The sequence below is a fragment of the Prionailurus viverrinus genome, chromosome F1 (genome assembly GCF_022837055.1).
Source record: "Prionailurus viverrinus isolate Anna chromosome F1, UM_Priviv_1.0, whole genome shotgun sequence".
In the NCBI taxonomy this organism is placed as follows: Eukaryota; Metazoa; Chordata; class Mammalia; order Carnivora; family Felidae; genus Prionailurus; species Prionailurus viverrinus.
Genome location: NC_062577.1, coordinates 63354284 through 63375952, shown reverse-complemented (window position 1 = coordinate 63375952; position 21669 = coordinate 63354284). Strand labels below are relative to the sequence as shown.

General features: G+C 41.8%; 2 protein-coding genes across 2 annotated transcripts; both read right to left on the bottom strand.

Annotated features, from left to right (window-relative positions):
• Positions 1-8437: 8437 nt before the first annotated feature.
• On the bottom strand, positions 8438-9451 carry LOC125155755 (olfactory receptor 6N1). Its single transcript, XM_047841347.1, has one exon. It carries the CDS (start codon positions 9449-9451, stop codon positions 8438-8440), a length of 1014 nt encoding a protein of 337 aa, XP_047697303.1.
• Positions 9452-20490: 11039 nt separating this feature from the next.
• On the bottom strand, positions 20491-21435 carry LOC125155729 (olfactory receptor 6N2). The gene has a single exon (XM_047841284.1). The coding sequence runs from the start codon at positions 21433-21435 to the stop codon at positions 20491-20493; it is 945 nt and encodes a 314-aa protein (XP_047697240.1).
• Positions 21436-21669: the final 234 nt, after the last annotated feature.

Genomic DNA, 21669 nt, shown 5'->3' with positions numbered 1-21669 from the left:
CTTTCCGGGATCTCAGTAGCAGAGGCTGGATCACCTCTATTTCACAAAGTAGGTGTCACAGGGCCCAGAATTGCAATGGCTGTATGATTTTTGGCACAGAACAAAAGAGCACTTTGCACATGCGGATGACAGAGTCCTGTTTAGGACATGTGATGCTTCCCCGCGTTGGAAATTTATTGTCTTTCATAAGCCATGGTTCTTTTTATTTTGGAACTGGAAATGATCAGTCTTATAACTAAATCCCTTCACACAAGAGTCAGACGTTCTCAGGGCATGGGCTGAAACACTGCTCCTCTGGGTCTAGGACAGGAGATTCTCATCCCAGTTGAAATTTCCTCCCCTCAAACAGGGACTGAAAACACCAGGGAACAAAGAAGCAAGCCTGTCTAAGACACATGTGCTGGCCTTGCAAACCCTTGGTTTGGGTCAGTTTAACCAGTGATATCCCTCCATTCATGTATATTTTTCCTTTTTAAAAATAAATGTTTTTAATTGTTTGTTTTGCTACACTAGACTGCCTTCCATGTGTCTTATATCTTTGGATAATCAACTCCCATGTTGGGTAAAGTAAAAAGTAAAATAATCATGGAAACAGTTATTTTGTTGTTTTTCTCTCCCTTAAATAGTCTCTTCCCCTCCCCCTCGTCCACCTAAAATCATATGTTTGGAGAAAGTAGTCATTAAGGCATCTATATTTCAGCAGAGAATTTCTTTTTAACGTTTATTTATTTTTGAGACAGGGAGAGACAGAGCATGAACGGGGGAGGGTCAGAGAGAGAGGGAGACACAGAAGCTGAAACAGGCTCCAGGCTCCGAGCAGTCAGCACAGAGCCCGATGCGGGGCTCAAACTCACAGACCGCGAGATCAGGACCTGAGCCGAAGTCGGCCGCTTAACCGACTGAGCCACCCAGGTGCCCCATCAACAGAGAATTTCTTTATGAGTTGTATGAACTTGATAAATACTTCATATGTATGTGTTTCCTCTTTAAGTTTAATATATATGATCTAGCTATCGATTTATGTATATACACACATACACATGGAACATATATATATATGTATATAACTTTATATGTAACATGTATATAACTTGTATATTATTTTTATGTATGAAATTTATGTAATATGCAACTAAAGCTTAATTACATATAATGTGGTATATATTTATATGATATAATATGCATATTTAAGTGTAAGTTTGATTTTTCCATATCCTCACTTATTATTTGCTTGACAAATAATAATTATAATAATAATTATTCAGAAAAATGTCAGCAAGTGTTAGTGTCTTCCCCTATTTTTGTCAGCTTTTTACATGCTTCGAAGCTATGTTGTTAAATGCAACCAGGTAAGAATGTTATGTCTGGAATGAAATTTTCCTTATAATATTTTAGAGTTTCCCTCTATATTGCTGCTAATACTTCTTTCTCATAGATTCTATTTTGTTATTATACTGCTATGCCAAACATTTTCTCTTTCTTTCCATACTTTGCATGTCTGTATGTTTAGACAGATCTCTTATAAGCAGCAAATAGCTTAATTAAAAAGACCTCTTATGAGAGTCTTTGTATTATAATAAGTACACTTAGCCATTTACATGTTTTGTGATTTAAATAGGCTCGAAAATGTTTCTCCCAAAATACTTGTGTTTCCTGTTTTTTTCATTCATTTCCAATTTGTTTTTCTTCCTTTCCTTTTCTAACTGGATGGATAAAATTTTCTATATTTTTCCCTACAAACTTTTTTCTCTGCTAGTTTGAAAACACGGATAGTCTTCTTTTAATGATTATTCTATTTCTTTGTTTTTTAAAGTTTTATTATGCAATATTTGTAAACATTAATGAAAGTGTAGAAAATATTAAACCCATAGATTTCAAAGTTTAATCATACAAAATATTTTGTCATTTCCACTTCGTCTATTTTTTTAATAATTTATTTTATTATATTTTTAAAGTTTTATTTCTTTTTTAATTTTTATTTTTTTAACGTTTATTTATTATTGAGAGACAGACCATGAGCAGGGGAGAGGCAGAGAGCGAGGGAGACACATAATCCAAAGCAGGCTCCAGGCTCTGAGAGCTGTCAGCACAGAGCCCAAAGCGGGGCTCGAACTCACAAACTGCAAGATCATGACCTGAGCTGAAGTCAGACGCTTAACCGACTGAGCCAAGAGGTGCACCAGTGTTTATTTCTTTATTTTGAGAGAGAGAGAGAGCACACATGAGTGGGAGGGGCAGAGAGAGAGGGAGACAGAGAATCCCAAGCAGGCTCTAAGCTGTCAGCGCAGAGCCCAACGCAGGGCTTAACCCCACGAACCACAAGGTCATGACCTGAGCCACATTCAAGAGCCGGCCGCTTAACTGCCTGAGCCACCCAGGCGCCCCTTTTTAAAAATATTTTAAAATAAATTCCAGGGGAGGCAAGAGTCCAGGGCCAGATGGCTTCCCAGGGGAATTCTACCAAACATTTAAGGAACATTTAACACCTATTCTCTTGAAGCTGCTCCAAAAAATAGAAATGGAAGGAAAACTTCCAAACTCTTTCTTGAAGCCAGCATTACCTTGATTCCAAAACCAGACAGAGACCCCACTAAAAAGAACCATAGACCAGTTTCCCTGATGGACATGGATGCAAAAATCCTCAACAAGATATCAGCCAACTGGATCCAACAATACATTAAAAAAATTATTCACCACGACCAAGTGGGATTTATACCTGGGATGCAGGGCTCGTTCAATATCTGCAAAACAATAAACATGATTCATCACGTCAATAAAAGAAAGGACAAGAACCATATGATCCTCTCGATAGATGCAGAGAAAGCATTTGACAAAATACAGCATCCTGTGTTGATAAAAACCCTCAAGAAAGTAGGGAAAGAAGGAGCCTACCTCGAGATCATAAAAGCCACATATGAACGACCCAACGCTAATATCATCCACAATAGAGAAAAACTGAGAGCTTTCCCCCTAAGGTCAGGAACAAGACAGGGATGAATAACTCTTGCCACTGTTATTCAACATAGTATTGGAAGTCTTAGCCTCTGTAATCAGACAACACAAAGAAATAAAAGGCATCCAAATCAGCCAGGAGGAAGTAAAACTTTCACTCTTCGCAGATGACATGATACTCTATATGGAAAACCCAAAAGATTCCACGAAAAAACTGCTAGAATTGACTCATGAATTCAGCAAAATTGCAGGATATAAAATCAATGCACAGAAATCAGTTGCATTCCTATGCACCAACAATGAAGTGACAGAAAGAGAAATCAAAGAATCGATCCGATTTACAGTTGCACAAAAAGCCATAAAATACCTAGGAATAAATCTAACCAAAAGGTGACAAATCTATACACTGAAAACTATAGACAGCTTATGAAAGAAATTGAAGAAGACACAAAAAAATGGAAAAAGATTCCATGCTCCTGGATAGGAAGAGCAAATATTGTTAAAATGTTGGTACTACCCAAAGCAATCTACATATTCAATGCAATCCCTATCAAAGTAACACCAGCATTCTTCACAGAGCTAGAACAAATAATCCTAAAATTTATATGGAACCAGAAGAGACCCTGAATAGCCAAAGCAATCTTGAAAAAGAAAACCAAAGCAGGAGGCATCACAATCCCAGACTTCAAGCTATACTGCAAAGCTGTAATCATCAAGACCATATGGTACTGGCACAAGAACAGACACTCAGATCAACGGAACAGAATAGAGAGCCCAGAAATGCACCCACAAATGTATGGCCAACTAATCTTTGACAAAGCAGGAAAGAATATCCAATTGAATAAAGACAGTCTCTTCAGCAAGTGGTGCTGAGAAAACAGGACAGCGACATGCAGAAGAATGAACCTGGACCACTTTCTTACACCAGTCACAAAAATAAACTCAAAATGGATGAAAGACCTCAATGTAAGACAGGAAGCCATCAAAATACTAGAGGAGAAAGCAGGCAAAAACCTCTCTGACTTCGGCCGCAGCAACTTCTTACTCAACACATCTCTGGAGGCAAGGGAAACAAAAGCAAAAATGAACTACTGGGACCTCATCAAGATAAAAAGCTTCTGCACAGCGAAGGAAACAATCAGCAAAACTAAAAGGCAACCGACACAACAGGAGAAGATACTTGCAAATGACATATCAGATAAAGGGTTAGTAGCCAATATCTATAAAGAACGTTTCAAACTCAACACCCAAAAAGAAATAATCCAGGGAAGAAATGGGCGAAAGACATGAATAGACACTTCTCCAAGGAAGACATTCAGATGGCCAACCGACACATGAAAAAATGCTCAACATCACTCATTATCAGGGAAATACAAATCAAAACCACAAACAGATACCACCTTACACTTGTCAGAATGGCTAACATTAACAACTCAGGCAACAACAGATGTTGGCGAGGATGTGGAGAAAGAAGATCTCCTTTGCACTGCTGGTGGAAATGCAAGCTGGTGCAGCCACTCTGGAAAACAGTATGGAGGTTCCTCAAAAAACTAAAAGTAGAACTTTCCTACGACCCAGCAATTGCACTGCTAGGCATTTATCCATGGGATACAGGTGTGCTGTTTCGAAGGGACGCATGCACCCCCATGTTTATAGCAGCCCTATCGACAATAGCCAAAGGATGGAAAGAGCCCAAATGTCCATGGATGGATGAATGGATAAAGAAGATGTGATACACACACACACACACACACACACACACACACACACACACAATGGAGTATTACTCGGCAATCAAAAAGAATGAAATCTTGCCATTTGCAACTACGTGGATGGAACTAGATGGTATTATGCTAAGCGAAACAAGTCAGTCAGAGAAAGAAAAAAATCATATGACTTCACTCATATGAGGACTTTAAGAGCTGAAATAGATGGACATAAGGGAAGGGAAACAAAAATAATATAAAAACAGGGAGGGGGACAAAACAGAAGAGACTCTTGAATATGGAGAACAAACAGTGTTGCTGGAGAGGTTGTGGGAGGGGGGGTGGCCTAAATGGGTCAGGGGCATTAAGGAATCTACTCCTGAAATCATTGTTTCACTATATGCTAACTAATTTGGATGTAAATTTTAAAAAATAAAAAATAAAATTTAAAAAATAAAATAAATTCCGAAGATGTTTACATTTCCCCCAAACACATTTTCTTCACTAATCACCATACCATTGCCTCATTCTAAAAATTCAACAATTTCTCAGTATCACCTGATATCTAGTCCATAGTCAAGTGTCTTCACCTGCCCCATAAACGTCCTTTCACGTTTGGTTTATTTGAACCAAGATTCACGTTACTTTGGTTGTTGTCTCTTTTAATTTAGAATAGTTCTCTCATGTTCACTCACTCTCTACCCCTTCCCCTTTCCACACATCATCTCTCTCTCTCTCTCTCTCTCTCTGTCTCCCTAAGTCTAAAGATCATGTTTAAAGGCTTCTGCCCTGTGGAGACATCTAGAATGAAGTCCATCCTGTCAACAAGCTGCTGGACAGGTTGGCTGTGTTCTGGTGAGACTGTGTTCATTCACCTGTTAAGCCCAGAGCATCCCAGAAAACTCCAAACAGTGCACCTCAGTCGGTTTTAAAGCAAATATTCATCAGGTGAGTTTAACTTCAGCCCCATTTTTTAAAACAGGTTTATTGAGATACAATTTACAAACCAGACAATTCACTCATTTTGGTGTAAAACTAAATGGCTTTTAACGTATTCACGGATGTTGCAAAACCATCACTACAATAAACTTTAGGAAGGTTTAAACACCTCAAAAAGAAACTCTGTATTTTCTAACTATCACCGCTCCCTGGCCAGTTGCCCCCCAGCACACATTTCTGCCACTAATCTAATTGGGGTTTTCTAGATTTCTCTATTCTGGGTATTTTACGTGAATGATATCACAGAGTATGAGGCCTTTGTTGTGTCTGGATTCTTTCACGTAGAATAAAACTTGCAAGATTCCTCCAGGCCGCGGTGTGTATGGAGACTGCATTGTTTGTTATGTATGAAGATATTCCGTTGCTTAGATACGTACACGTTTAGTTCATTCATTTCTCTGTCGATAGACATCTGGATGGTCTTTTTGTTTTGGCCACTAGAAATAATACTGCCGTAAATATTCATGTACAAATTTCTGTGTGGACGTATATTGTCGTTTCCTTTGGATATACACCCAGGATTGGAATTGCTGGGTCCTGTGACAACTCTCTGTTTCATCTTTGGAGGAAATCCCAGGCTGTTTTCCAAAGGGCTTATGTCACTTTCTGTTCCCACAAGCCGTGTGTGAGGGTACTGCTACTCAGACCCTTTGTTCATTTTTCAATTGTGTTATTTGCCTTTTTGTTATTGAGCTGCAAGAGTGCTTCATACATGCTAGAAACAAGTCCCTTATCAGACACATGGTTTGCAAGTAATTTTTCCTATTCTATGAGTTGTCCTTCACTTTCTTGAAGGTGAGACCCCCTTTCACAACTGCCCCTACAAGTCCTCGGGTGCCAACGTCCTGGGGCTGCCACCGTCTGCTTGTTTCCAGACCGAGAACCCAGTTATCAACTCGTTCAACTGTCATTTTCATCTTTTCTCCTTTCCCTGTCCTATCCTGGACCTTTTAACCACTAGAAGCACCAAGCCGGGAGGCTGAGGATTTGTTTTCTTAATCAGAATCCCTGACTGATTTTCTCTGTAGGGTCGGCAAGGTGTTCCCTCCACCTGGGTCTCAATACAGGTACAATCATTGCTTTGATGCAATGGCTGATTCGGGTCTATCTCTCAGTTTGCATCTTCATTGTAACCTCCTCGAGAAGAGGGTGTAGGGGTATTTATCACTAATTACCACAATTTTAATTAACTAACAGTAACTAAGTATAAATCAATTGTAATTTTAATATTTATATTCTCAACTCTTTCCAACCAGCCTAAGTGCAGGAACTGGACAGTATCTGTTTTGTTCATCCTTCTGTGGCCTTAACAGACACGTGATGTATGTAGTCAGAGCTAAATAAAGAGCTGAATGGAAAAGATGGGTGGTTGGATGGGTACCTTTCAGATAGTACGAATAACAACTTTGGGATTTTCATAGAAAGTTCTATAAAACTGCAAGTTTTCTAATAGTCAATACTTGACTTTCTATTCACAGTAGACATTCAGATGCATGATTACCTCTAACACCAGCTAATAAATTCAATCACCATATATGTCATACATTAAGCTATAGGATTATTTTTCACATATTCTCATATGTTTAAGGACATAAGTAGCTTGAAACAGAATAAAGAAGATGTCCAATGTAAAAAGTAATCGTATTTCTTGCTAGTGGTTAGACTCCTACACTCTCCCTGTGAATGGATGTCAAGGCCACCAAGACTGACATGCACAACCGGGCAGAACCCAAGTGCAGTCAGCTAGCTGACTTCTCAAGTACGCCCGCTGGCTCCCTGATTCCTGTCCTTTGGGGAAAAGTATCTGGGAAGTACTTTTGCTTAATGACATTTTCCTGGGTATTGTTCTAAGGCTCAGAGTAATGATGAGAGGTTTGGGGCAGATACACACACACATTTATATGTATACACACATATATACATATACATACGTGTGTGTGTGTGTGTGTATATATATATATATATATATATATATATATATATTCTTTTTGAAAGAGAGAGAGCATGAATGGGGAAGGGGCAGAGAGAGGGGGAGAGAGGATCCAAAGCAGGGTCTGCCCTGACAGCAGCAAACCTGATGTGGGGCTTGAACTCACAAACTGTGAGATCATGACCTGAGCCGAAGTTGGACTCTCAACCAACTAAGACACTCAGGTGTCCATATATATATATATATATATATAGTTATCAGTTGTATCCCAGACACTTTACCCGTGGTATACAGACCTTATCACTAACTCGCAAAATAACCTTCAAAAAATATTTTTAACAAATGGTGAAATTAAGACTCAGAGAGTTTGAGTTACTCACTAAAGATCATGTCATCAAAGTAACTGAATGAATTAGGATTTAAACCCGCACGTATACAGTCAAAAACATGCTGTCCTCTACTATACCGGTGTTTTCCATTTCAATACACAAACAAATGGTATACATGCAATACCATTTAAGTGTAAATGGTACACGAAAAAAAAAACGGTTATTTTTTGTTCTAAAATGTATCTCAATATTATTCAATATTATTGTTTAGAATATGAGTAAATGTATTTACATTAAATATTTATCAAATTTACTGTATATTGACGTAGAGTAGGTAAGGCCCAGATGTGACGAAATTCCTATGTATGGTATACAAACATCTGAGATTTGAAAACCACATTCTAATCTCTGGTCTCTGGCCGTGTGTGGCTCCAGTGTGGCCGTTATGTAGACGCTGAGAGCCAGGCAACACTTGCCCCAGTTCTGTATCCCACGTAGAAAAGCACTCAACGCTTGACTTCTCATCTGCGGTGACTGGTGACCCCCTGGGTCACCGTACCTCGTCTTCTCCCTTGGCCTGCCTTCCCCACCTTCACTTCAATAAGTATCCCTGACCTCTTCAACTGCCTCCTCACGGCCTCCTTAATGTCCTTGTTGCGCAAGCTATAGACGAAGGGGTTGAGGAAAGGTGTGAGCACCGAGTAGATCACAGCCAGGGCGCGGTCGTAGTCCAGTGAGTAGCTACTCTTCAGCCGCACATACATAAAGAGGATGCTCCCATAGAAGATGAGAACCACGGTCAGGTGGGAGGCACAGGTGGAGAAGGCCTTGGTCTTGCCTGCAACCGAAGGAATCCTGAGCACCGTGTGGACGATCTGGACATAGGAGCTGAGGATCAACAGGAAGGTGGCCAGGATCTTGCAGGAGTTGATAGCAAAGTCCACTAGGACGTTGATAGATGTGTCAGTACAAGCCAAGCTCAGCACGGGTGGGAAATCACAAAAGATGTGCTGAATGCGATTGGGGCCACAGAAAGGGAGATGGGACACCAGGGAAATCTCAGCCACCGGCCCAGCCAGACCTCCCAACCAACAGCCAACGGCGATCTTGGCGCAGCGTGCTGGGCTCATGAGGGTGGAGTAGTGGAGGGGCCGGCAGATGGCTAAATACCTGTCATAAGCCATAGCTGTGAGGAGATAGCACTCAGTGGCCCCAAGAGAGTGAAAGAAGTAGATTTGCAGGAGGCATCCGGAGAAAGAAATGGTCTTCTCCTCCCTGAGCAGGTTCGACAGCATCTTGGGGACGGTGGCAGCCGTGTAGCCAAGCTCCAGCAGGGAGAGGATGCTGACAAAGTGGTACATGGGTGTGTGGAGCTGGGAGTCCAGGCGGACCACTAGGAATACCAGCAGGTTTCCCAGTACGGTGGTGACATAAATTAGAAGTAACAAGACGAAGAGGTAAGCCTGGATACCCTGGAGATGGGGAAAGCCCAAGATGACGAACTCTGTTACCTGGCTCCAATTCCCAGCATCCATGTCTCACCATTCATATTCCTAGACTGTGGGGCATGGAGGGATGAGGAAGAAAGTTGAACCACAGAAATCTTAAGAACAAGATCCGTCAAAGGACTTTATCTCCCCTCTGCCACCTCCAGAGTAAAGGGCTCCCAGCAAATATGTTAAGAGGCCAGAGTTTGGATCCCTTTCTAGCCCTTACCATTATCAGCAGCTTCCTTCAGAGTATCTGCTCTTATAATCAGACTCTAAGTCTGTCTCTGGTGTCACAGCCCATTTTTTGGCCTCCATAATCCATTGTGTAACCCGGCTATCTTGCTTAATGGAAACTATACAGGTTTTGGAAACTTCAGTATTCCTCATCCAAGGTTTATCTTATTATTTACCTATATTCCTTGTCATTTATACTGATAAAATATCGGTAGTATACTGGACCAAGATTACATCATTTCCGTTATATATTTTGATTTGTAATTTCAGTTTATTTTCTTCCTCAACTTTCTGGATACCAAAGCATCAGCCCTTTCACCCTCAGCTCCCTCTCATTTCCTCATGGAGACTCGGGTCTGGCAGCATCTTCCAGGAGCAGGTAGGTCAGGGTTTCACCTGTCTCGGACTCGGGGGTGAATCTCAGTCAAGGCAAGGGGGTTTGAGTTAATATAAGAGCCACAGAAAACAAGGAGACAAATCTATGTCTTTGCATTTCTATTCCCAGCTGTGGCCACTTTGTTGGTCCTTCCTTCCGCTTTCCTCCTCCACCAACCTGGAATATGTTCTTCTGGTTTACTGCTTTTTAGATGGCAAATATTTAACTTGTACTGAGAGGTCCATGTGACAAAAATTTATTGAACATTTTCTGTATTGGAGGTATTGTTCCTAGAACGGGAGCTAAAACAGTAAGTGAAGCTAGGCAACTAATATCCTACCAGAGAAAATAGAGAAGGCCACTCATTGCCAACCAGCTCTGTATTGGAACACTCCATCATCACAGAAACATGTTCCTGTTGTCACTTGTTAAACAAGTAAAAGACAAGCCCCCCAAATTCCTTCTCTTGACTCACTTATCCCAGAGCCACTGGTCCGTTTCCTCCCCTGTTCCTGCAACAACACCCCCCCCCAAAGATCTGCCTCCACTCTCATTCCTAATGGTTGGTTTTCTCTTAAACCTTTCCAGTCAGACCTTCACCACCTACCACTCCATCAGACCACCCCTCTTCACACACACGAATTATCTCACATTTACCACATCCAGTTCCCATTCCTTAGCTTGCCCAGGCTATCCTCCAGCCTTGACAGAGGTCCCTGTCCTGCCCTTTGACACACTCGCTTCATTGGTTCTCAGGGCTACATCTTCCTATCAGAGTGCCATCATTCGGCTTCTTCCTACTTGACTGGTCCCTCCTTACCTCCTTTGCTAGTTCTTTCTCCCTGACCTACCTTCCTAATTCACAGTGGTCAGTGTCGATTCTCCTTTTTTCCTTTCTCTGTAAACTCACTCCTTGGTCGATGCCATCCAATGTCATGACTCAAAACACCACAGATGTTTAGACAGCTTTCTAAATAGACTCCCCAGCCAACACGGTCTCCCCTACTAGGCCTCGCCTCTCCCACATGGACCGTCACAGTCTTGCAGCTCATGGACCCAAATTCTCACAGTTGTCGTTGCTTCTGTATTTCTGCCAAATCCAGGAGCTAGTTTTCACTGTGTTCGAGCCATGACCTCGCTCACCTCCATCACTGTAACGGTCTCCTAACAGATCCTACTTGTGTTAGTCCATCTGTAGCCTGTCCTCGACACTGCAGCCACATCTGTCCTTTCCATTTCAAGTCAGGCCCTGCCTTCCCTGCTCAAACCTCTTCAGTGACCTGACGGCTTATAGTCTTTGTTGTAGCTTTCTCTTCCTCGAGCCATTTTCTGCCAAATCTCCCCTTGGGTAGCTTTTTCTTTTTTTTTTTTTTTTTTTATTTATTTTTGGGACAGAGAGAGACAGAGCATGAACAGGGGAGGGGCAGAGAGAGAGGGAGACACAGAATCGGAAACAGGCTCCAGGCTCTGAGCCATCAGCCCAGAGCCTGACGCGGGGCTCGAACTCACAGACTGCGAGATCGTGACCTGGCTGCAGTCGGACGCTTAACCGGCTGCGCCACCCAGGCGCCCCTTGGGTAGCTTTTTCATTTGTTCCAAGCCTTGGTACAGATCTGCCCTCCCCAGCAGCCCTGCCTGAGCTGCCCTAAATAGAACTGGAATCTGCCTCCTTCCCCATGCCCAGGTCCTGTCCTAGCACCACCTTTCTGTACTCCCCATTTAATCCTTTCCACGGTACTTACGTGTCCTAACGATACAAATGAGCTTACTTGTCATCTCAACTATTTGTGGTTTCTCTCTCCTATGACAACACAAGCTCCACCAGGGCAGGGAGATTTTCTGATTTTCTGTTTTGCTCACTGATGAATCTCAGGTGCCTACAGTTGGGTCTGGACCACGATAATGAATGAATCAAGAAATATTTGTTACATGAATAAGCAAATGGGGTAAGGTAGCTAACTGCTTATTTGCATATGCAGGAGGAGCCATGAATGAGCCCTGGGCTGGAAGTGGAGATCAGGACTACCTCACAGAAGACATCATTTTTTAAGTTTGTTTATTTATTGAGGTGGGGAGGGGAGAGAGAAACTTAAACAGGCTCCATGCTGATGCAGGGCTCAATCTCATCAACCATGAGATCACGACCTGAGCCAAAATTAAGAGTTGGATGCCCAAGCAACAGAGCCACCAAGGCACATCAGAAGACATCACTTTTATTTGAAGTAAAGGGTCAGAACTGCCAGGTGGAAAAAAACACAAGAAAGGTATTCTAGGCAGAAAGGAACACTTGCTCAAAGGCAAAGTGTTACAAACGCATCCAGTCTCCTCCTCTGTTCTCCAAGCTGCTTTTCACTTCTCCCTCTCATCCCATCCAAACCTACGTTATTTACCCTGCTTGCTCCTGGCTGCACCATCTTCTAAACCCAGGCAACATGCCGTCTTCTTGTGCCAAAACTTTCTCATTCCAAAGATAGGATGTTTCTCTACTAAGATGTCAGAAGACCATTTCCGGGTAGGATCCTTCTGAGTGATCTTGCTTCAGCAAAGCCCTAGTAACCATCTTAATATTAGAGATTTCCCCTTTGCCTTAGTTTTCTTTGCTTCAAATCCATACCTGCCCATTGTTCAATTCTGCCTTTACCTCCTTCAAATCTTAGGCGCAGATGTGTCTCCTATAAAACATTATTCCAACATTTCTATCCAACTCAGATCATATTTATTCTAGGCTTTTTACATTCCTTCCCTTCCAAGTATAAATATAAAGTTTCTGCTCCATCTCTGGCCTCCCAACCACACTCAAGATGAATTGTTAGTGACCTTAGCTAAACTTCCAGATATTTGGGGGCTGGCCTCAAGGTTGAATAATGGAAGGCAACGTCTTGCCCTTTCCTTCCTCAGAGGGTAAGGTTTCCACATGACTCCAAAGACTTGGTCTCAAGCTACAGAATAGTCCCCCTTATCCACGGTTTGCCTTTCCACAGTTTCAGTTACCTGTGGTCAACTGCTGTCTGAAAGCAGACAGTCCTCCTTCTGACCTATCATCAGAAGGCCACTAGTAGACTAATGCTGTGTCACAACGCCTACATCATTCACCTCCTCCATCTCATCACCTAGGCATTTTGTCATCTCACATCATCACAAGAAGGGTGAGTACAGTATGGTAAGATATTTTGAGAGAGAGAAAAGCCACATGCACATCACTGTTATTACCACATATTGTCATAATTGTTTTATTACTGTTGTTGGTAACTCTTATTGTTTGTTAATTACAAATTTAATTCTATTTATAAATTAAACTTTATCATAGGTATGTATGTATTGGAAAAAACATAGCATATATAGGATTTAGGACTATTTGTTGTTTCAGGCATCACTCGGGATCTTGGAACGTATCCCCTAGAGATAAAGGACCTTGTTTCTCTGCTCGCTGATGTCCTTCTGACATTCACTCCCTGGATACTCCACCTGGGAAATCAAAGTCAGCATAACCAGGTCAAGCATTATTTCTCCCTGAAACTAGTTCCCCACACCTGCTTAACTCCGCAGGTCACAATTCACAGAGATTCTGGCTACTCATCTCTCTCCCTCACACCCCACCCAATATAGCAAACACACACACACACACACACACAAAACAAAACAAAAAAAACTGATGGTTTCCCCTTACATTGTCTTTTTTAAATTATTATTTAATTTTCTTTTAATATTTCTAATTACTGTTTTAATTCAGTTTCCAAAACTGAGAGATATTGAGTCAGTGTTGGAAGAAACTTGAGGAAATACCAATTCTCTTTGGAACTCCCATAATCTTGGGTTTCATTGGATCATGAAAAATATCTTTTTTTAATATGAAATTTATTGTCAAATTGGTTTCCATGCAACACCCAGTAGTCATCCCAACGGGTGCCCTCCTCAGTGCTCATCACCTACTTTCCCCTCCCTCCCACCTGCCATCAACCCTCAGTTTATTCTCAGTTTTTAAGAGTCTCTTATGCTTTGGCTCTCTGCTTCTCTAACTTTTTTTTTCCTTCCCCTCCCCCATGGTCTTCTGTTAAGTTTCTCAGGATCCACATAAGAGTGAAAACATATGGTATCTGTCTTTCTCTGTCTGACTTATTTCACTTAGCATCACACTCTCCAGTTCCATCCATGTTGCTACAAAAGGCCAGATTTCATTCTTTCTCACTGCCAAGTAGTATTCCATTGTATATATCAACCACAATTTCTTTATCCATTCATCAGTTGTCAGAAATTGTGGATCATGAAAAATATCTTAACTGTATCATACATTCCCATCAATTCATAAAAATAAAAGATCTTTTAACACTACCACAAAAAAAGAATAATAAGGAGGCTGAAGTTTCTTGCCCCATAAGACAATTCTGTCTGTTGTCAAAGAACTTCAGTCTGTAAACTGAGTCCTTCCAGTGACCTGAAGTCTGAGATCCACCCATTATCCCTAGTTCTGCTTATGGAAAATCCCTGTCGTTCTGGTCCAGATTCATGCTTTAGACACTGTTTTCACCATCATCACAGAAATTTCACCGTTTGCCAAATGGGTCCCTGTACTTCGTTTTAATCTTTTTGTTTGCAATGCATCCCCCCAAGACCACACTTCTTCCCAAGTCAGTCTGTAGACATCTAACCATTTGGGGGTTCAAGTCCACCACTGTCTTTCCTTGAGCATCTATGGTGAACACCAGTCTCCCCCACCAATCTCCCCTGCTGAATTCCCAGTAGTCCTTCCTCACTTTGCCTCCAACTATACCCTGTCAAATGCTGCAGTGTTTTCCATTCATTATTTTATTCCAAAGCAACTTTCTGTGAGGATTTTGAAATTAAAGATGTCTCACTTTACGCCCCGCCTCCTGGAGGATTTGGCCCAGCGACCGATGTCTCAGTTGTGGTGGGAAATGAAAGAATCGATGGCAGCCAGGGTGATTTGTCCAGACCCTTAGCTCACAACTACTCATCTCCTCCCTTCGGTCTCCTGATATTGGAATTAGATCTCTCATGAAACCTAACACATGCATCTCATGTATGAATTAGCAGGGTCCTTTTCAAACACACTGTGTTCCTCTTACTCCAAAATGCCTTTAGAACAAATCTTTTTCATTCTATGCTCTAGTTCTCACCATTGCATTCTCCATAGTATCTAATTATTTACGCATAGGGCCAAAGCGCTGGGTCAGGAGGGGATTCCATTTTAGATGATCTCATTCTGCGTCTTCATGGCGCAAGAGAGGAAACTGGGACCCAGACAAGGGAGATGGCTTGCGCAGGATCATGCTACTTTTAAAAGAGCCCTATTTGCTCATTCTGTGCGCAGACTGAATGACAGCATTAGGAAGGCAGAATATCTGTGTATGTTTTATTTTAAATAGGTTTCGTGTTCTGAATGATATGTCTGTGGACCCTAATTATCCGATACTTCTCCTTATTTCTGAATTCCCTCAGTTTCTTCCCAGTGCCCCAACCAGAAAAGGACCTGGGGGCAAATGTGCCTGAGCGAGAGCATCCTTACCCAGAGCCCAATGGTGGGGAGCACTCTACATGTCTTGCCACGGGCAGTCCAGTCATGGCTCAGAGTCTGGAGCTGGAAGAAAGCTCTCTGCTCACTTCTTCCCCTCTCATTTATGGTCACATGGGGCACTCCTGGGGCTGGAAGGGAGTCAAACACTTTGATGGGGCCCACGGGAGTCCGTCCCAGCATGAGGGACTCCTCTCTCGTGACCGTGTCCTTGATAGGTCCTCATAGAGACAGAAGCCCCTGGGCCTTCGGAGCAGCCCTCCTGGGGTTTTCAAAGTGCACTCTCAGGGAGGGAACTGAGACACAGGAAGTTCACTAACAGTGGTCCTTCATCACCTGTGAGTTCACCTCAGTAATAGGAACTACCCGCCCAGCTTGAGATAGAACATCTCTCAGGGAGATGATTTTCTTCAACACAATACAGTCATTGGGGTGGGGGGTTGGGTGGCAAACAGGGTCCTGCGAGAACCTCTTTCTCTTGTGGGACCTGCGAGAAAGCACATACCTTCCAATCATAACAGTGTCTTTCTAAAATGTGACTGGCTTCTTGGACCCTGAGTGAGGGCAGAGATGGGCTGAGGACACAACACTCGAAGCAGACCCTTGATCCTGCCCTTTGTTCCTACCTGCAGTGGCTTTATCTTTGCTTGCACACGGGAACCACCCCTCTACTCTCCTGTTACCTTGCCCGGAAAAAAGCCTTGCTTCGGAATATTGGATTTAAATCTCAGTTGTTCTTCCGGCTATTTATGTGGCATTGGCTGCTCAGTGGAGGGTTTGATTTCCTGTATTTCATAGGGAGAGGCCACAACTTGCCTCATATGACACTCACTGAGATGACCATGAGCAAAAGACAGACAGTAACAAGTGGGGGTGAGGATATAAAAATTAGGACCCTCGGTACCGCTGTGAGAATGTAAAATGGTGCTGTCACCTTGGAAAGCAGTTGAACAGTTTCTCAAAAATTTAAACCTGCCGCCACCATATGACCCGGTCATTCCACTTCTAGGCACGTCTACCCAAGAGAACGGAAGTAGAACTCGTACACAGAAGCACTGTCCACAATAGTCAAAAAGTGGGAATGATCTAAATGTCCATCAAATGATGGATGGACAAATAGAATATGGTATATCCACACAACGGAAGATTATTTAGCATTAAATGTATGTTAGCATTTAACTTAAGTATCGATGTGGCTGGATTAAAATCTATGTTACAGCATGCATGAACTCTGAAAACATTACGCTAAGTGACAGAAGCTGATTGAAATAAGAACACATATCATATGATTCCATTGCTGCGCAATGGCCAGAATAGGCAAATGCCTGGGGTAGGGGGGCCGGGGGAGGATAGGGTGAGGCAAATATTCTACAATTAGATTGCTATGATTGTTGCGCAAGTCTGAAAATACACTAAAAATCACTGAGTTGCACAGTTTATTTTTTTTTTTCAACGTTTATTTATTTTTGGGACAAAGAGAGACAGAGCATGAACAGGGGAGGGGCAGAGAGAGAGAGGGAGACACAGAATCAGAAACAGGCTCCAGGCTCTGAGCCATCAGCCCAGAGCCCGACGCGGGGCTCAAACTCACGGACCGCGAGATCGTGACCTGGCTGAAGTCGGACGCTCAACCGACTGCGCCACCCAGGCGCCCCAAACGGAGAGCCGTGACCCCGACGTGACTTGCACAGTTTAATAGGTGAACCGTATGGCATGCAGGCTATAGCACAATAAAAAAAATAAACATTTTTAAAGAGGTGAAATAAAGACATTTTCAGGAAAAGAGTGAAAGAAATTACTGTCCGTAGGCATGCATTACACGAAATTTAAAGAAAACTCTTCACGCAGAAGGAAAACAATACTAGATAGAAATTTCAAACCACACAAAGAAACGTAAGAGCACAAGAAAAAGCTTAAGGCAAATAACTAGCATCAAATTGAGGTGTATTCTATAGCAGCCGAAAAAGTAAAAGAACTTACAGCAAAATAAGACAGTAGAGGTGAATCACGTAAACATGATGCTGAGTGAAAGAAAGCAGAAACAAAAGGCTGGAAATGATCAGAACCAATTTCTATAAAATACCAGAACATGTAAAATCCACCTTCAGTGTTAGATGTCGGGTTAGATGTCCTGGGGCAGGAGAGGAGTTGGGTCGGATGTAAAGGAGCGTGGGGGAAATTTTGGAGATGTCTCCAAAGTTCTGTTCTGAATGTCCCTTACATAAAAGTTTATTAACCTGTGGAAGTTCACGGCGTGGCACACTTATGTCCTGCACGGTTCTCTGCATGTAAATTTCAATGCCTTTGAATATCGGTGGTCTACCATCTAGCTTGCACGTTTTCATTTCTTTGCCAAGTTGTAGATTCCATGTAATACAAAGGTTGTGGTTCCAAAAACAGTAGCTGCACGTGGGTCATAATTTACTCGAGTGTAGCAGAACAACAAAAAAAAAAAATCAGAGTGGGTGTAAAACAAACTAGGAAACAGGCCAGAAGAAAGGAGAATGTTCTCTTCTATCATTTCTGAGTGCTTTGCTTTCTGTTTTCCATGGAAATTTTGGTTCTGCTATATTTAACGTAAGCGTGGAGGAGCTGGATGAGAAAGGAAGATGATGGCTTTCTCACAAGTAGGAAGTAGGAAGGGATAGAGTGAAAGCTTCCCGCTCCCCATACATGTCTAAGGACCATATAGAGAAGTAATAGTTGCAATACACAATAATATATAGAGAAAAATGGATACAGAAATAAGAAAGGTGAGGCATTAAAATATAGGTAAAGAAATACTAAAGCAGTCTCATCTATAAATGAGGATCATGATTTCTTCCCTCTTTGTTCCAAGGAGTTTTGAAAGTTACATATATATGTGTGTTTATATGTTTGCATACTATATATATATATATATATATAGAGAGAGAGAGAGAGAGAGAGGGAGAGAATTTTTATAACTTCATATCCATATGCTATACATAAGAAAAATAGTTTCAATGTTCAATTAATCTGCATGGCTAAGAAAGGTCTTATATTTGAGGTAATTGTTTGAACACCTAGAAAATGTAATAAATGTATGAGGAATCTTAAAAGATTCTGGGAAATTTGTGACTCAGAAAAAAACTCTTATGTTTGGATAAATTACTAGCCTTGGAATTCCAGGCCCCCCAAAGAACATCTAAGAAGGTAAAGGGTTAAATGGGGTCTTAGAACTGTATCATGTTAGCAGGGAACGTCACCTAATGCTGGCTTACTCACCCACCACCGTTTGTGAATAAAGAAATAGAGATCCAGAAAAATCACTGAGAGCAGCACACAGTTAGTGGTTAATAAGGGTTAGTTGTCAGTTATTAGCCAAAAAGTGTTAGATGGCAAAGTGTTACATGGTTACAGACAAGTTGAGGCTGGTTGTGTAGGAAACACGGGTGAGTTCAACTGGTGCGGATCAAAGCATTCTAGAAAAGAGTGGGTTCCAGTAGTGATCAAAGTAGGGATCAAAATGTGTGAGTGATAGGAGTAGGTAAGATTGATTACAGTTTTCATTCTTGGCATTTTTATTGATACTCAGCACGTTTAAACACTCGTTAAATTCTGGACATACGGTGAGTAACAAAACTGACATGATTTCAGACCAAATGCAGTTTATGGACTTGTAGGAAAGAATGACATATAATATCTATATAATACCAATATCTATACCTATCTAACTACATATACACATATAAGTTGTAGAACACATTTTAAAGAAAGCAAACATAATTCAAAAGAGAAAAAAATGAGTAACATACATTAGGTGGGCGTTCAAGAAGTCCTCTAGAAGTTAATGTCACTTGAAAGTGACATTTGAACAGAAACTCACACAATGAGAAGAATTGAACCAAATGAAGGTCTGGTGGGAAATCGGTGCGAATTCTCAGAGCCATTCAAGTCTTAATGCATTTGAAGAATTCAAAGAGTTCTGGCATAGGTATGAAATCGAAAGCCATAAGGCTTTCCTATCTTACTTGATGCTTGAGGAAGCATCAAGTAAGATAGGACAAAAAAAAGACAGAAAGATGGATTCAATAAAGAAGGAGAAAATCAAGAGATAATGATGCAATCAAAGCGAAGAGACCAACTTTTTTTAAAAAGAACTGGTCATGTATATCAAGAGCTCAAGAAAGATGAATATCATACGATTTCACTTATATATGGAATTTATGAAACAAAACAGATGAACATAGGGGAAGGGAAGCAAAAATAAGATAACAGAGAGGGAGACAAACCACAAGAGACTCCTAAATACAGAGAACAAACCAAGGGTTGCTGGAGGGGCGTTGGGTGGTGGGATGGGTTAAATGGGCCAGCCCTTGTTGGGATGAGCACTGGGTGTTATATGTAAGTGATGAGTCACTAAATTCTATTCCTGAAATCATTATCACACTATATGCTAACTAATTTGGATTGAAATTTAAAATGAATAAATAAATAAAAATATATAAGAGGAAAGACAAGACGAGTCTAACGGATAAGGCAGCATGGAGGTCATTAATGAGCTTGACAAAAAAACATTTTTTGAAAGCTCTGAGCCAAAGCCAGATGGCAGTGGGTTGCAAAATGTGTAGGGAGTGAAGACGAGGTAGACTGTGTCATTAATCACGTTGAGAAATTTAATTGGAAATGAGAGCATAAGAAATAGACCTGTAGCTGGCTGGGAATGTGTGCCCAGGGAAATATGTGTGCTTGTTTCTAACAAGGAAGATTCTAAAGTATTCTTAAATGCTGAAAGCACTGATCAAGTGAAAAATGGAAAACATAAAGACGTAGGAAATAAAAGAAAAACATACTTTGAGAAGGCAAGAGGAGATGGGATCCATAGCATGTGCGATAATGGGAAGATTATTCAAGGCCAGGACCAAGGTACATAGAACGTTTCTGAGGCCAACCCTAAAATGGAAGAAGGACCTTGGTAGAGAGTCAATGGTGAGCCCTTCCTGACTTCTGGCAGATGGTCCTCTTGATGGCCTTAATGAGTTCCTTGTTACGAAGACTGTAGATAATTGGGTTGACGAGTGGTGTTAGTACAGAGTAGACTACAGCAAGCGTGCGGTCAAGGGTCAGGGAATAGCTCTTCTTTAGGCGCACATACATGAAAATGATACTCCCAAAAAAGATGAGAACCACAGTGAGATGTGAGGCACAGGTAGAGAAGGCCTTCTTTCTTCCTTCGGCTGTTTTTATCTTCAGTACAGCACTGATGATTCTTCCATAAGAAACCATAATAAAGAGGAAGGTGATAAGAATGATAAAGGCATTGATAGCAAAGTCCACAAGGACATTCGTGGATGTGTCCTTGCAGGCCAGGCTCAGCAGAGGTGGAAAGTCACAGAAGATGTGTTGAATTTCATTATAGCCACAAAAGGGGAGCTGGGAGACCAGGATGACTTCAGAAATGGGACACAGGAAGCCACAAGTCCAACAACCAGCAGCCAACTTGCCACAGAGTGTCGGGGTCATAACTGCAGGGTAGTGGAGGGGCCGGCAGATGGCCAGGTATCGGTCATAGGCCATGGCTGTAAGAAGGTAGCATTCAGAGGCCCCTAGAGAGTGGAAGAAGTAGGTCTGAAGGAGGCATCCGGCAAAAGAAATGGTCTTCTTCTCACGGAGAAGATTGGCTAGCATGTTGGGGATGGTGGTGGCTGTATACCACAGTTCCAATAAGGAGAGTATACTGACAAAATGGTACATGGGTGTGTGCAGGGCTGCGTTCAGTCGTATGGCCAAGAAGGTGAGCAAGTTGCCACAGAAAGTGAACAGATATGCCAACAGCAACAGGGCAAAAAGCCAGCCCCTGACATGTCCCACTTTGGGGAAACCAAGGAACACGAACTCGGCCAGGCTCGAATGGTTTCTCCGTTCCATGGGAGGCTGGGGTGGGGAAGGGAAGGAGAAGAAACTGAGTGGAGGTGACCGCCAAGCCCAACTCAACACTTCATTTCTCTTTATTGTGTTTTTAAATTTATTTAAAGGCCGCATTTTGTTACTCTTTTTTTCATTAAATTTTTTTAAATGTGTATTTCTTTTTGAGAGTGAGAGGGGAGGGGCAGTGAGAGAGGGAGACACAGAATCCCTCGTTTCTCAGACCAGGGTGACTGA

What these genes read in the sequence shown, in the direction of transcription:
- LOC125155755 (XM_047841347.1), bottom strand. Translation starts at nt 9,451, where the DNA reads ATGGATGCTGGGAATTGGAGCCAGGTAACAGAGTTCGTCATCTTGGGC.
- LOC125155729 (XM_047841284.1), bottom strand. Translation starts at nt 21,435, where the DNA reads ATGGAACGGAGAAACCATTCGAGCCTGGCCGAGTTCGTGTTCCTTGGT.